Source organism: Myotis yumanensis, unplaced genomic scaffold (assembly GCF_028538775.1).
Source record: "Myotis yumanensis isolate MYYU_CA2020_CCGP unplaced genomic scaffold, mMyoYum1.0.hap1 SCAF_22, whole genome shotgun sequence".
NCBI classification, from domain to species: domain Eukaryota; kingdom Metazoa; phylum Chordata; class Mammalia; order Chiroptera; family Vespertilionidae; genus Myotis; species Myotis yumanensis.
Window position 1 is genome coordinate 13115991 of NW_027223773.1, and position 17296 is coordinate 13133286.

General features: G+C 44.0%; 1 protein-coding gene across 1 annotated transcript in view; it reads left to right on the plus strand.

Annotated features, from left to right (window-relative positions):
• The window catches only part of CATSPERE (catsper channel auxiliary subunit epsilon), a 94518-nt gene that overhangs the window by 16463 nt on the left and 60759 nt on the right, over window positions 1-17296 (plus strand). The window contains exons 6-8 of the mRNA XM_070401109.1: window positions 9927-9951; window positions 11803-11880; window positions 14637-14743. Coding sequence (XP_070257210.1) covers window positions 9927-9951; window positions 11803-11880; window positions 14637-14743 — 210 coding nt within the window. The remainder of the gene's footprint in view (window positions 1-9926; window positions 9952-11802; window positions 11881-14636; window positions 14744-17296) is intronic.

Here is a 17296-nt window from a genome sequence, read left to right on the forward strand (position 1 = left end):
GTTAGGGCTTCTATTTTAAACTGACCCTGTATTTCTAGAATAATCCAATTTAGTATTGATGAATTCTCTTTCATATATATTGACAGATTTTGTTTGCTAATATTTTTTAATATATTTAAAGACAGAGGGTTTAATGTAGAAAACATCAAGATGGTAATAGAAGATTCTATACTCCCATGTTTGCTAATACTTTGTATAGTTGTGTGTGTGTGTGTGTGTGTGTGTGTGTGTGTGTGAGAATATTCAGGAGTGGGGTTGGGGTATGCTGGACTCATCACTTAAGTTATTAGTCATTTTTTTTTCTTTCCTCTAAGAGATTTTGTGTAAGATTGGAAATGTATATTCCTTGAGTATTTGATGGAAACTTGCATAGAAATCCACTTGAATCTGGATTCTTTTTGTGGTGAGAGGATGTGGAAAATTTCCTACTTTAATGCCTAGTGTGCTAGTTTGGAATTTTTATTCTTGTAAAGTCCATTTTCACCAGTAGTATTTTTCTGGAAATTTACTGTGTCTAGCAATTTTAGTATAAATTTCAATGTCATAAAGTTGTCTATAATGTCCTCTTATTTTTGTTTAACCTCTGAGATCGGTGCAGTGATTCATGTCTTACCTTTGTAACATTTTTATTTGTGTCTCCCTTCGGTTTCCTTGTTCTTCTTCCGAGGGGTATTGCTTTCTCATTAGCCTTTTCAGAGAACCATCCTTTGGCTCTGTTGAGCTTTTCTGTTGCTGCAGATGTGAAATTGTAAAGTCCGGGGTGCAAGCCGCTGTCACAAAGAACCAAGAGACGCTTTCTATGCAAACGCAAGGGGTTTATTTAGCTTCCAACATATGTCGGGGCCCACAACTTACTCTGAGCGCGGCAGAGCAGTGGCCGTGAGCCCCGACTAAGGGTTCAGGCATAGGTTATATACTTCTTCTAGCTAACGGGGGGAGCAAACGGGGGAAGCAAAGGGGTCACTCTTCTGGGAATCTTGGCGCCGTTGTGAATTAATGCCTGTCCACCTTCTTATCAGGTTGCTTGCTTTTCAGTTTACTCCCGGGCTGCAGCCATCTCGTAACCTCCCTGGCTGCAGCTGTGTCCCATAAAAGTTAATTGTTCCATCTCCCCCTCCTAACCTTCCTGATTGCCCTGGTGCTTGTTAAATGTAACACTCTGGTAACGCTTTGATGCCGTTTGTTCCTTGACCTTTCTGACCTGATTACACTGACGCCCTCTCATTCCCCCCTTTTTCTGTGGAAGGTTTCTAATCTTAGAGACTCTCAGGTTCAGCTAAGGCTGCATACTGTTGCCTGATGACAAGGAGTTTAATATCCCCTACCCTCTGTTGTATGAATTCCATAATTTTGTTTATGATGCAGGGCCCTATAGAGAGGATTAACAGTAGGATTATGAGCGGCCCTGCGATCGCTGACAACAGGGTTGTTAACCATGGTGACTGTGTAAACCAAGATTCAAACCAACCCTTTTGCGCCTCCCTTTCCTTCTGTCGCTCGGCTAGCCGCTGCCGAAGCTTGGTCATGGACTCCTCCACCACCCCTGTATGATCGGCATAAAAACAACACTCTTCCCTGAGAGCTGCACAGAGCCCTCCTTCTTGCATAAATAGGAGGTCGAGACCACGTCTATTTTGCAGAACTACCTCTGAGAGCGATGTGAGGGAGTCCTTAAGGGCAGTTACAGAGGTTTCCAATTCCTTTAAATCCTGATCTATAGCAGCTTGAAGCTGGTGCATATGGCTCGACCCCTGGATAAGGGCAGTGGTCCCAGTCCCTATCCCCACTGCTGTTCCAACTCCTAGGAGGACTGCTATAGTAAGAGACACTGGTTCCCTCTTAAAGCGGGTGACACGCTCCCCCACCATCTCCTCAAACGAACTTGCATCATGATATAATACTCGAGGAAACAAACGGACCATGACACAGAAGTGATGGGAACTATTGAACACAGCAGTGGAAATACAAGGGGTCAGACCGGTACTGCAGGCCCACCAAGTTCCTGCCTCTGGAGCCAGGTACCCAACTGTGGAGTTCATAGAGACAGTTCTGGCACAGAGTCGCCGGTGGCTCAGCGGGGGGGAACCTATGCAGAGTCCTTTGCCAGAAACCTCAGGGAGGGTTAGCTTGTGATCTCCTCCCCAACTGCAGGCAGAGCTTGTGGTCAGGGTGTAAGTTCCGTTTACTGCAGTCCCCTCGTAATAAGGGGGTGTTGCCGAGAGGCAGAGCCAGCAGGATCGAGTCAAATTACTTTGGGTTGCATTAAGGGCAGAGTAAGCTCCACTTACGAGGTTAAACAGGGGGAGCCTACCACTTGGGCTTCTCAGGGGAGGAGTCCCACTACTCGGAGTCTGAACAAGGTTGGTAACCTGGGGAGATTCTGTCACTGGCCCCTCCAAGCCACCCAGGGACGCCAGGGGCCGGAGTGGGGAGACCGGACGGACAGCTGGATTGGGCCCCACCAGGACTGGTGTGGTCTCTTGTCGTAGTTTGATAGTAAACCAGAGACCAAAGTCATATCCGGAGGCATAAAACCTAAGCCCCCATGTCCTTCCCTTATACCAGTGGGAAAGCTTGTCCGCTCCTCTGCCTCGTTCTGTTAAGGAGATATTTAATCCATTACACAAAGCTTCTGTTTTACATTCCCCCCTTCTGCTCCAGTGAACAGTTATCCAGTCTGAACTGGATCGGGTGATCCAATGAGCTGACCCCGTGGTTTCACACCCCCAGGCTGCGCAGTAAAGGGATTCAGGCCCACCACAGCTCTGTATCTTACTTCGACTACGATCATCTCTTGGGCAGACATAAAAAGGGAGGTGGCCTAGGAGGGTGCGTTTGCCATAATTTTGGCATCCTGCATTGGTATCGCTACTGGGGTAGCCCCTGAATTCGAGACCAGCGGAGGGCTTACTAGGTGCCATCGGGATGTTGTAAGGGTCCTCTACCTCTGATATGTCCCATGTGTCTAGGCCGACAGCTAGCTGGCATACGTCTGGAGATAAGGTGGGCCACCAGCTACCCGGAGTGTGGACACCTCTGGTTGACCAGACTACTTGCCCTGTTGGGTTGATGACTTCCCAGGTTAAAGTTACAGGGGCATGGGGGTTACTCGCCATCAGCTTGGCCGGGCAGGGGCTTACAACGAAAGCGAAGCTTAAGAGGGTTATCAGTCCTTTCCATTGTCCATTCAGGTCCCGGTGGCGGTGCAGGCTTGAGATGGGAGGCATGGATCCAGGGAGTGATGCCATCTACTTTAACCGCAGTCGGGGTGGTCAGCAGCACCACGTAAGGTCCTTTCCACCGGGGCTCCAAGCTGTGGGTCTGGTGCCTCCTCACGAACACCGAGTCTCCAACGTGGAAGGAGTGGGGCACTTTGAGGTCTCCTGGCTGATAGGCAGAGGCCAAGGGCTTCCAGACGAATTGCTGGATTCCCTCTAAAGCCTTTAACCTGGCAAGTAAAGGAGTGTGGGGTAATGAGTCTTTGTCTATGGTGGGTAACATTTTTGAGACCGGAGGTGGGGTTCCATACAGAATTTCAAAAGGGGTGAGATTATACATAGAAGGTGAAGGAGTGTTCCGAGCACGGAACAGGGCATAAGGTAGGAGCAAGGTCCAATCCTGAACGCCAGTCTCTAAGGCCAATTTAGTTAAGGTCTCCTTAATGGTTCTATTCATTCTTTCTACCTGCCCTGAACTTTGGGGACGATAAGCACAATGTAATTTCCAATTAATCCCCAACACCCTGGCCACTCCCTGACTTACCTGGGCCACGAAAGCAGGTCCGTTATCTGACCCAATTACCTGGGGCAGTCCAAATCGAGGAAAAAGTTCTTCCATAATCTTCTTAACCACCACCTGCGCTGTTTCTCTTCGGGTGGGGTAGGCCTCTACCCATCCTGAGAAAGTATCTACAAAAACTAAGAGAAATCTTAACCCATACTTAGCTGGTTTGATTTCAGTAAAGTCCACTTCCCAGAATTGGCCGGGCCGGCTTCCCCTGAGCCTTTTCCCTTCTGGCATTTGCGACGGGTGTGCATTTACAGCCTGACAGGCTCGGCAGTTTCTTGCCACCTGTTCAGCTAGGTTTCTGTTTTCCTTGGCTGCTAGAGTGAAGGGCTGCTCTTTTAATAGCTCTTGCATCTTCCTGGCCCCCAAATGAGTGAGCTGATGTACATGCTGTAAGTAGGAGGCCGCCTGCTGTTTCTTATTCCCTGTAGCTTCGGGTGCCGTGTCCTCCTTAGGAGCCTTGTTCACTAGTGCTGGGACCTCTGCCCCTTTAAGAGCTGCTGCCTTTGCTTCTTTGTCTGCCCGCCGGTTTCCTGCGGCTACAGGGTCCGACCCCTTTTGATGGCCGGGGCAATAAACAATAGCTAATTTGGTAGGCAGTAGGACAGCTGCTAGTAGTCTAAGGATCTCAGCCTTGTGTTTAATGTCCTTTCCGGCTGAGGTTAACAGTCCCCTTTGCTGGTATATGGCCCCATGTACATGAGCCGTGGCAAAGGCATAACGGCTATCCGTATAAATGGTAGCTTTCTTCCCCTTAGCCAGCTCTAAGGCTTTTGTGAGAGCAATTATTTCCGCTTTCTGGGCGGATGTCCCTTCTGGCAGCCCCGCAGACCATACAACCCTGTCCTTGCTAACTACTGCCGCCCCTGCGCATCTCTTACCATCCTGTAGGAAGCTGCTGCCGTCCGTGAACCAGGTCACCTCTGAGTCTGGCAATGGGAAGTCCTTTAGGTCACGACGGATTCCTGCTTCTTCTGCCAGGATATCCTGGCAGGAGTGTAGGACCGGGCCTGCAGCCTCATCCGGAAGTAGAGTGGCAGGGTTTAAAGTAACTGGAGGTCCGAAGGTCACTCGGTCCTTGTCTAACAGAATGCTCTGATAGTGCGTGATGCGAGCATTCGAGAGCCACCGGTCCGGGGGCTGCCTGATGATACTTTCCAGCATATGAGGGGCCACAATAGTTAGTTTTTGTCCCAGAGTCAGTTTGTCCGCATCTTTGGCTAGTAAGGCAGCGGCAGCTATAGCTTTAAGACAGCGGGGCCAGCCCCCAGCTACTGAATCCAAGCGTTTGGATAGGTAGGCTACAGGTCTTTTCCAGGGTCCTAAAGTCTGGGTCAAGACCCCCCGCGCCACTCCCCCTCGCTCCTCTATGTAAAGGGTGAAGGGCTTTTCAACATCAGGAAGCGCCAATGCTGGGGCTGATAGCAGGGCTCTTTTTATATCATCGAAGGCTCGCTGTTGTTCTGACCCCCAAGAGAATTCTGTGTCCCCCTTCAGGAGTGGGTACAGCGGGGCGGCTAGCGAGGCAAATCCCGGAATCCACAGTCTACAGAACCCAGCTGTCCCCAAGAACTCTCGGAGTTGTTTTCTGGAAGTTGGTGTGGGGATCTGCACAACAGTCTTTTTCCGTGCCTCAGTCAACCAGCGTTTCCCTCCCCGGAGAGTATACCCTAGATAAGTAACCTCCTGTCTGCATAGCTGGGCCTTCTTAGCTGATGCCTTATACCCAAGCTGAGCGAGCTCCTGTAGTAAGGAGCGAGTCCCGTACTCACATTCTTCCCGAGACGACGCAGCCAGCAGCAGGTCATCTACATACTGGAGCAGGGTTACCTCCGGGTGCTGGGTTCTGAAGGTGACCAGGTCCTGATGGAGTGCTTCATCGAAGATCGTGGGAGAGTTCTTAAATCCTTGGGGCAGCCTGGTCCAAGTCAGTTGCCCTGCAAGACCAGCCTCCGGGTCGGCCCATTCAAAGGCAAATAGAGGTTGACTGCTTTCACAGAGTCGCAGGCAGAAAAAGGCATCCTTTAAATCCAATACAGTGTACCAGCTCCTGTCAGGTGGGAGGGAACTCAGAAGATTGTAAGGGTTAGGGACAGTGGGGTGTATGTCCTGTACCCTGCTGTTAACCTCTCGTAGATCTTGCACTGGTCGGTAATCCCCGGTCCCCGGTTTCTTGACGGGAAGGAGTGGTGTGTTCCAAGCTGACTGACAGGGCTTCAGGACGCCTCCCTGCAGTAGCTTTAGAATATGTGGCCTGATTCCTTCCCGAGCCTCCTTACTCATGGGATACTGCCTCACCCGAATTGGAACTGCAGAGGCTTTTAAGGCAACTACTACCGGAGGTTGATTTCTCGCCAGCCCTAATCCGGCCTTCTCTGCCCAGGCATCCGGATACTCGTCTAGCCACCTTGTTACATCCTGTTCCTTTACCGGGGAGTCATACAGGCGGTATTCATCCTCCATAGACATTGTTAGAGCTGTTACTACTGGTTGCTGGACTAAGGGGCTCAAGAACTCTACTCTGGGCCCTTCGGGGTTGAAAGTGATGCGGGCTTTTAATTTGGTAAGCAGATCTCTCCCCATGAGGGGAGCTGGGCAGTCAGGTATCACCAGGAAGGAGTGATGGACCTTTCCCCTTCCTAAGTCTAGAGTTCTTTTGGTGGTCCAGGCTCGGTATCGGCTACCGTTGGCCCCCCTTACTAGGGACCGCTTAGTTGACAGCGGCCCCAGTGGTGCTTGTAATGCCGAGTAAACAGCTCCGGTGTCCACCTCAAAATCAATAGGAGTCCCCTCCACATCAAACTTTACCCTGAGCTCGGGGAGGGGGTCCGAGCCCCGTCGCCCCTAGTCTTCATCCAGGGCCAGCAAGGTGGGCGGTTTAGCCTGTAGGCCCTTCCTGGGTCTCTTTGGGCAGTCTTTCTTCCAATGCCCATACTCCTTGCAATGGGCACACTGATCCGGGTCCAATTTTGGTCGCGGCCGTGGCCCAGCCCTGCCTCCCTTCCTGTTTCCCTCTTTACTGTTACCGACTGCTGCGGCCAGGATTTTAGTCAATGCTTTATCTCTCTTTTTATCCCTGGCATCCTCTTTTTCCTCTCTCTCCCTTTCCCTACGTTCCTCTTTCTCCTCCTCCGTTTCTCTCTTATGAAAAACTTTATCTGCTTCTTTAACTAAGTCTCTAAGAGTGAGGTCCTGCAGCCCATCAAGGCGCTGCAGTTTCCGCCTTATATCTGCAGCAGATTGGCCAATGAAAGCCATGGCTACTGAAGCCCTCTGGCCCTCCGACTCCGGATCGAAGGGAGTAAACCTCCGATAGGCTTCCATTAACCTCTCTAAAAAGACTGTAGGAGATTCATCAGAACCCTGGACGACCTCCCTTACCTTAGCCAAATTGGTGGGCCGCCTAGAAGCTGCCCGGAGACCCGCCACGAGAGCCTGGCGATAGGAGGACAGATGCTCCCTACCTTCCGGAGTATTAGGGTCCCAGTCGGGGCGAGCCAGTGGGAAGGTGTCATCAATAATATTCTGTAGCTGTGTCGGACGCCCGTCTCGTCCCGGAACGTTCTTTCGAGCCTCTAACAGGATCCGGTCTCTTTCCTCTGTAGTGAAGAGGGTCCCCAGAAGTTGTTGACAATCATCCCAGGTTGGCTGATGAGAAAACATAAGGGACTCCACGAGACCTGTTAACCGAGTGGGGTCTTCAGAGAAAGGAGGGTTATTATTTTTCCAATTATATAAATCAGAGGAGGAGAATGGCCAATACTGGAGGGCCGGCATCTCCCCCCCGTTCCCATTTTCCACCATAGGCCCGTAAGGGCGTAACGGCAGAGTAGTGGCCACAGGTCCTTCATCCGGCTGGCGCCGGCTCCTAGTCCGCTGTGCTGGCCCGTCGCCCGGTGGCAGCAGGGAAACCTCGAGGGTGGAATCTGGGGAGGCCACCGTTGGGGACGCTGGCAGGGGGGCTGGACCGGGCGCCGGAGAAGGCACTTGGTCAGGCCGCTGCAGTGCCTCGGCCGCCGGAGGCTGCAAAGGCGAAGCATAAGGTGGTGGGAAATCTAGGAGAATAAGATCAGGCTGTGAGTCCGGGAGGACCGGAGGAACAGAGGGTGGAGGAGAGGGGAGAGCCGGCTTCACAGGGAGGATTGCTGGCTCAGAGACAGACACCGAAGACCTAGGGAGAGAATCAGGGGGTAAAAAAGGCTTGACCCACGCCGGGGGGTTCTCACATAAGTCCTGCCAGACCAGGATGTAAGGCTCCTGATCTGAATGCCCGTGTCGGCCAGGCTGAAATACCTGTCTCCTTACCTCCCTGATGAGAGGCAGATGGAAAGACCCCTCCGGGGGCCATCCGACATTAAAGGCGGGCCACTCGGATGAACAAAAAGTCTGCCATTTACCCTTTTTGACAACAAGAGATAGGTTTTTAGCTCGTCCCTTGACTTCTGACCAGCGATCCAGGGTCAGAGACAAGGGAGTAGAGGCAGACTGGCCCATGACTTCGAACACACACACACCAATGACAAAAAACAAGGAACAAAGGACAAGGACAGACACAACGCGTTGAGACAAAAATCGGAGGATCCAAAAAGAAGGATTTACAGAACCAATTGACCTAGCTGGCAACAGAACTACAGAACCAGAATCAGAATCCGTACCTAACTGACGGAACAGACAGGAGTCCACCAGGCGTCCCTGGTCCTCTCCAGACTCCACCAGGGCGTCCCCTGGGGTTGTGGCCTGCGACCTCCCGACACGTCTGTCTGTCGCAGTCGGGGGAGGCTCACGCCCCTCCCCGACAGCCACCCGACCAAACAGATTTGCCAGCTCTAACTAAATTTGTGTTTCCAATATCTAAGCGATCGCTATTCAGAAAGGCGCCGTCACTTACCCCAAGAAGCGTCTGTTGGAACCCAGAGGCGGCTGCAACAAATACCTCGCTGCGTGCCCGGCGACAAGTGGGGGAGAGCCTCCTGCCTTAAATAGGGGGTCCCTCTCCTCCCCGCAGGGGGAGAGCCTCCAGCCCTAAATAAGGGGTCCCTCTCACCCCCGCCGGTATCTCGGTGGAACCTCCAAATGTAAAGTCCGGGGTGCAAGCCGCTGTCACAAAGAACCAAGAGACGCTTTCTATGCAAACGCAAGGGGTTTATTTAGCTTCCAACATATGTCGGGGCCCACAACTTACTCTGAGCGCGGCAGAGCAGTGGCCGTGAGCCCCGACTAAGGGTTCAGGCATAGGTTATATACTTCTTCTAGCTAACGGGGGGAGCAAACGGGGGAAGCAAAGGGGTCACTCTTCTGGGAATCTTGGCGCCGTTGTGAATTAATGCCTGTCCACCTTCTTATCAGGTTGCTTGCTTTTCAGTTTACTCCCGGGCTGCAGCCATCTCGTAACCTCCCTGGCTGCAGCTGTGTCCCATAAAAGTTAATTGTTCCATCTCCCCCTCCTAACCTTCCTGATTGCCCTGGTGCTTGTTAAATGTAACACTCTGGTAACGCTTTGATGCCGTTTGTTCCTTGACCTTTCTGACCTGATTACACTGACGCCCTCTCAAAATGATGATGTCAGATTTTAAAAGAATATTAGTTATGCATCTTGGCTATGTGAATGTGCACTGTTGTTAAGGAAGCTTGCATATTCAGGCCCCTCAGCCTTTGTGAAGACACATGAGAGTCATAATTATATTTAATTTTAGACATATGTAGCTTTTGGGGGGGGGAGAAACTTTGATTTGTTATTCCACTTATTTATGCATTTGTTGGTTGATTTTTTATTTTACTTTATATTATTGACACTATTAAAGTTTTCCCCATTTCCCTCCCTTTTGCCTACCTCCACCCAGCTCCCACCCTTCCCTCTGGCCATCACACACTATTGTCTGTGTCTATGGGTTGTTTCTTGGATGTGCCCTTGACCAGAAATCAAACCCACAACTTTGGCGTATCGGGATGACACTCTAACCAACTGAGCTACTCAGCCACAGCCAGATGTGGCTTTTATTACATTTAGCTCGTAATAATTTATCTCTATTGGGATATAAAGGGAATATTCTAAGATTTAGTTATGTATATTGAAAGTAAAGTATTCAAACTAATATTTAGCATGCTGTTTACTAACATATGATTCCTCTTTTTCCCAACAGTCCTTTCCATCAGAATTTAACCCAGGTAAATTTTCTTTTTTAAATTTTATACATCCTTCATATGTCACTACTATGTTATTTCTCTCTTATCTTCCATAATTACCAGAAGAGGAATTTTCCAAACTAATTTTTCAACAAAATGTGCGTAGAGCATGGTACTAAGGTATGGTTTGAGGATCCTTAGGGTGCAGGCCTTCTAAGGAGGTCTACCCTTTTCCAACTTCATATCTGCATGAGGACAGATTCTCCCAATATGCTTTCACCAGAACAACACATAAGCAGCTTGATGCAGGAACATAGAGGAAAATCCAGCTATTCTATGAAGCAAGATATTAAAAAGATTTTATAATGTAAAACAACCATTCTAATTACTATTTTTTTGTTTGGAAAATAGTTATTTTTTTCATAAAAGCATGTTGGTTATGTTAACATGTAAATATGTTTATCTTAATTTTTAAAAAATTAATAAATATTTTTAATTTGTTATATCAAACATATTGATAAACGTAACCCACATAAGACAAAAGCTTTATGGAATGCTCAGTAATTTTTAAGACAATAAATGTCTTGAGTTCAAAGGTCTTTAACATATGGATGAGAGGATGATTATATATGATAGATATGGTCAAAATTTTTAAATTGAAATCAGGTGATAATATTTGGAAGTTAAAGCACTATAGATATTTTAATTTTCTAAAAGCAGTGATTTACTAGAAAAAGATGCAGTAAAAATAATAATAATAAATAAGCTTCCTATATCGCATCCAGATGGTTGAATGTGTCTGTTTATACTCCTGTCTGAAATCCAATTCACATCATGCAATGTTTTATTATGGTTATAACTCTTGCATGAAAAAGCAAGAGAGAGTATTATTTGTGAATAAGGAATTTAAATATAGAAAATAGAGAGAAACTTCTAGAAGTGGAATACATATTACACGCCAAAATAATGCAGAATAACCTCCACCTCACTCAAAACACACAGAAATGCCTTTTAGAAAATACTATGTCTGGCCCAGCCAGTGTAGCTCAGTGGTTGACCGTAAACCCAGGAACCAGGAGATCATGGTTCCATTCCCAGTAAGGGGACATGCGGAAGGCAGCCAATCAATGATTCTCTCTCATCATTGATGTTTCTCTCCCTTTTCCTTCCTCTTTCTGAAATCAAAAAAACATTTTTTTAAAAAGAAAATATGTTTACATAATGCTAGTACCGCCTTTTACATTCATACAGGTACTTGTGTGTGTATAGAATTTAAGAACAAGTAAAGGAGTTTTCTATTGGTCAGAAATAATTAAAGAATTAAAAGCCAAAGTTATAAGATTGAATTCTGAGCTAAGAGTATTAGACACAATATAATCCCTAGTAGACTGGGGTGATGTTTCTGTAGCTGGAAAGTGAAGATTCCAACCCGTGGGAGAGGGAGGAGCTAAAACCATTCTCCCCACATGGTGCTAGAATTTATAAACAAGAAAGAAAAGAATTAGACCTACAGCTAGTGAGGTGGCCATGGTGTATCAAGTGGCAAAAGCAGGCTACAAATAACCTGTGTAGTGTGACTTCATCTTTGTAACATATGTGTGAGTGTGTGGGGTGGGGCGCTGTGTCTATTTGTGAGTTCAGAGAAACATAGATAAGCATTCCTATGAAGTTTTAAAATTACCTCAGGTGTTTAGAGGAATATTATTAACTCTTCCTTCGTATGTCTGAGTTGTTTCACTTACTTAAAAACAACACATAATGCTTTGATTTTTTTAAAAAACATGAGATAATCAAAGTTTTTAAAATATATAAACATTTTTATGGTTATGTTTTGCTACAACTAAAAATGAAATTTGTCCAAAATTAAAAAAATGCAAACATTTTGCTTTGTAGGTTATCAAGATATGGATATACGATCCAGAAAATGCTGACCCAGATGAGTTGCTATGGAATGCAGTTGGGCCATCACTAGTAGGTGGAAACATTATCCTAGATAAAATAATATGCTACATTTATTTTTTAAGGGCTGTGAAGAATTTATTTTAAGTGGCCCAGAACTAACTAAATACATTTTAATTATCCACTAAGGTGAGTTTATGCTCTATCTCTATAATTATAAATTTTCCTTTAGAATTCTTTTCTGAGCATTTTTTTGCAATTTCTGTGCACCTCATTATTCATGAAGAAGCTGATCTTTAAAGTGCTTTATAGGTGTTCATTGAGCATCTATCTTGAAGTCATCTTTCAAAAACCTGTTCAGTCTCTTATTGAGTCAGAGATGGGTTGAGGTTCAAAATGCCTTAAAAATTGGGGATTATTTACAGTTCAGTCAGAGATGTTTATGGAAGAGAAAGAAGAATGAAGAGTCAGGGATAGTTAGGACTTGGTGTCTCTTAGGCACATTACACATTGGCTGATGAAAACCCAAACAGACAATTTACATTTTGCCAGAATTATTTTGTGGATGATTTATCAAAATTGTAGCATTAAAACAATTTCCTCAAACTACTCATGTGAAAACATCCTGATTTGATCATGGCAGGCATCTTGGAGGCAGATACTTGACTTGAAACCTACAGTGTGAGTAGAGAAGAAAGGATATGAGCAGTTGCATAAGCAGAGACACAAAGGCAGATATTTATGTTACAACTAGAAAAATACTTTAAAAAATAATAATGCAAAAGTTGACACTAGCATAGTGAAATTTATTCTCTTATACATTACTAATAATGAAGTAAATTGTCATAGTCCTTTTATAAATCATTTTGATAATATGTAGTATTCATAATTTTTTACCTAGTAATCCCACTTCCGAGAATCTAATCAAAAGAGAAATAGTCCTGCCTGGCTGGCATGGCTCAGTGGTTGAGCATTGACCTATGAACCAGGAGGTCAGGTCACGGTTTGATTCCCAGTCAGGGCACATGCCTGGGTTTCGGGCTCGATCCCCAGTAGGGGGCATTCAGGAGGCAGCCAGTCAATGATTCTCTCGCATCATTGATGATTCTCTCTCTCTCTCCCTCTCTCTCTCTCTCTCTCTCTCTCTCTCTCTCTCTCTCTCTCCTCCTCTTGCTTCCTCTCTGAAAAAAAAAAAAATATATATATATACATTCAAAGAGAAATAGTCTTAACTATGGAAAAGACTGTATAGCTGATGGTGTTCATGGCAATAATATTAGCAATAGTGAAAAAATAAAACTACCTAAATGTCCAATAGGGGATTGTTAAGTCAATGATAATTCACTCAGTGGAATGTCATGCTATCATTTATATAGACTTCTGTTTATATAACATGAATATATACCAGTAGCCTACATTTGATAAATCCTAAGAAAATATACTCAATGTGTTTTTATATTTTTGGTAATTTCTATGTGGTAATTTTTCTATATTTATACAATTACCTTTAATGACCATGAACCACCCTTTTAATGAAAAATGTTTTTGAGTTTGTGGACATGATTGTCCTAACTTTTTCTTGGCCTGTCCCTTTTTCTATCATCTTGTTGTGTGTGTTGCTTATAATATTTTATTTCCATCTAATCCAAGCTACATTAAGAATCTCTCATTTACTCTTTGCCTTTACCGTTATATGAAAGATAGTTATGTTTAAAATTCTGAATAGTGAATACGATTTTCAGAAACAAAAGAAAAATATATATTATTCTTTATTTACCAGGCAAACCTATATTTCTCTATCAAAATCATTAAGTGTGTGTTCCTCAAGGAGGCCTTCCCTGACCACCACACCTACTCTTCAAAAATAGGTTGAATCCTCCTATTGGGTGACCCTATAGTCCAGTGGTTCTCAACCTTCTGGCCCTTTAAATACAGTTCCTCATGTTGTGACCCAACCATAAAATTATTTTCGTTGCTACTTCATAACTGTCATGTTGCTACTGTTTTGAATCGTCATGTAAATATCTGATATGCAGGATGGTCTTAGGTGACCCCTGTGAAAGGGTCGTTCGACCGCCAAAGGGGTCGCGATCCACAGGTTGAGAACCTCTGCATAGTCCCAATGACGACACCCTTACTGACGCTCATCATGGCAACCTCAAAGGCTCCTTTGTAGGTGGTTAACATATTTCTAGAAAATCAAACAGGAGCATTATTGGAGGATTAGGGCAGAAGGGAGCTATGGAATTCTAGACTGACCCTCATCTGATTTTTTAATTCTAGGGATTCCCCATAATAACAATATTGTCTCTATTCTAAAAATGCTTTATTAGGGATAATTCCAGTCAATTCAACTGCTCCTTAAATCTCCGAGAAAAAGAGGGAGCATTTTATATCTGTCTATTACGAAGAGAATTTCTGTTAAACTCTCCAGATATCATTTGAAACCTGCCTTGAAAGAGAATGTTGCTTTGGAGGTGACTCATGTAGAAATAATTCTAACAGATTAGTTTTAGAAGCTCCATTATGTATTCCATTGATAGTAAAATTAAGGGTATTTATTTAGGGGTCCTCATAGTCTCAATTCATTCAGTATTCTCATTGCGCATGGTATATTCAACATATTGGAAATTGTATTATGGTTTCATTATAATTCATAAAATTCTAATGGGGAAGGGGACCAAATGGTAGAAAAAAAGAAACCGGCACATTGAAAATGAGGTAAATTTATAAAGTGTCTTAACTAAAATAATCGATGCAGTATAACATGATGTAATTTCCAAGTAAATTTGGCTGTGATAAGAGTAAAAATAATTTCTTTTTTCCAGAATTCCTTTGTACTTACAAAGCAGTTTGCCACTTTGGGACAGAAGCCAGTCATACATACATTTCTGAAGAAAAGAATATATTATGCAGATGAAAAACTGGAGGATGGGTATTTAATTTTTAAAATTTCAAATATAAAATTCATCTGTATAATTCAGTAAAATAAGAATCAGAGACTTAAAGCAAAAGGGATTTTAAAACCCTGGTAAAATTTCATGGAATATCTGATGTGTAACTTCCAAGTAGATTATTTTATGATACAAAAAATAAAAATAAGTGATAATGAGAACTAGTTACCAACTCAGAAAATGCCAGTCACACTCCTGGATTCTATTCTCACAATTTGTATTAAGAGCTAAACCTTCAGGAGAGTGGCACATCCTGGCAATACCTTAAAATGTTTCCTACCGATGTCATAGTTGTGCCACCACATACACGCAACTGCGCATCACAAATTCCACTTGAGCAGTAAAATCTGTTACTGTTAAGTTGGCAAGTTATCATGAGCCTTTCTTAATCTGTTGTTCCACCTAGGCACAGGTCAAGGAGCTTATAACTATAAAATACAATATGTACTTCTAATATGATGTTGAATAGGTGTAGTAAGAAGAGCCATTTTGCTCTGTCCCTGTTATTAGGAGGAGAAGATACAGTTTCTCATCATTATGTTCTTGGTATGTTTTTTTGTAGATGCTTCTTAATCAAGTTGAGGAAGTTCCCCTCTGTTGCTAGTTTGCTGAGAGTTTTTATCATGAATGAGTGGTAGATTTTGTCAAATGCTTTTTATGCCATTTATTGATATGATTATATGCTTTTTCTTCCTTGAGGTGATAGATTACATTAGTTGATTTTTAAATGTTGAACCATATGTGCATAACTGGAATAAGTCCCATTTGGTCACCATACATAATTATTTTTACACATTGTTGGATTCACAATGTCTGTAGCTTTATCGGTGATGTGTTTACCTGATTGTGGTATTAGGGTAATATTGGCCTCATAAAATGAGTTGGGAAATATTCCCTCTGCTTCTATTTTCGGGAGGAGATTGTAGAGAATTGGCATAACTTGTTCCTTAAATGTTAGAATTTACCAGTGAACCCATCTGGGCCTGCTGCTTTTTGTTTTGGAAGGTTATTAATTATCAATTTTCTTGCCGAAACCGGTTTGGCTCAGTGGATAGAGCGTCGGCCTACGGACTGAAGGGTCCCGGGTTCGATTCTGGTCAAGGGCATGTACCTGGGTTGCGGGCACATCCTCAGTGGGGGATGTGCAGGAGGCGGCTGATCGATGTTTCTCTCTCATCGATGTTTCTGACTCTCTGTCTCTCTCCCTTCCTCTCTGTAAAAAATCAATAAAATATATTTTTAAAAAATTATCAATTTTCTTTAATAGATATATCCCTATTCACATGATCTATTTCTCCTTATATGATTTTGATAGATTGTCTTTCAATTGGTCCATTTCCTCTAAGTTATCAAATTTATGGGCATAGAACTGTTAATAGTATTATTTTTCTTATCCTTTAATGCCCATGAAATCAATAATGATGGCCTCGCTTTCATCTGTGATCCTAGTAAATTATGTCCTTTCTCTTTTTTTTTTAGCTCAACTGGAAAGTTTACCAATTTTATTGAACTTTACAAAGAACCAGCTTTTCTTTTTTTTTAAATTTTTTTATTGCTTAAAGTATTGCAATATATGTCCTTTTTTTTTACCCCCGCCCTTGACAATCCCCTGGCCTCCCCTACCCCCCAGTGTCTTATGTCCATTGGTTATGCTTATATGCACGCATACAAGTCCTTCGGTTGATCTCTTACCCCCCTCCCTCCTGCCCCCCAACCCTCCCCGGCCTTCCCGCTGCAGTTTGACAATCTGTGTGAGGCAGCTCTGCCTCTGTATCTATTATTGTTCAAAAGTTTATAATGGTCTCTATTATCCATGAATGTGTGAGATCATGTGGTATTTTTCCTTCATTGACTGGCTTATTTCACTTAGCATAATGCTCTCCAGCTCCATCCATGCCGTTGCAAATTGTAAGAGTTCCTCTTTTTTACAGCAGCATAGTATTCCATCGTGTAGATGTACCACAGTTTTCTAATCCATTCATCTACTGATGGGCACTTAGGCTGTTTCCAGATCTTAGCTATGGTGAATTGTGCTGCTATGAACATATGGGTGCATATAATCTTTCTGATTGGTGTTTCTGTTTTCTTGGGATATATTCCTAGATGTGGGATCACAGGGTCAAATGGGAGTTCCATTTCTAGTTTTTTGAGGAAACTCCATACTGTCTTCCATAGTGGCTGCACCAGTCTGCATTCCCACCAGCAGTGCACAAGTAGAACCAGCTTTTCTTATTGATTTTCTCCATTGTTTTTGTTTTCCATTTATTGATTTGTGTTCTGATTTTTATTATTTTTCTTCTTCTACCTTTAGGTTTATAATGCTTTTCTTTCTCTAGTTCCCTAAGATGAAAACTTAGATTATTTATTTTAGATTTTTTTCTTTTCTAATACATGCATTTGATGCTCTAAATTTCCCTCTAAGCACTGCTTTCACTTCATTCCGCAAATTTTGGTAAGTTATATTTTCATTTAGTTTGAACTACTTAAAATTTCACTTGAGATTTCTTTCTTAACTGCGTGTTATTTTAAAGTGT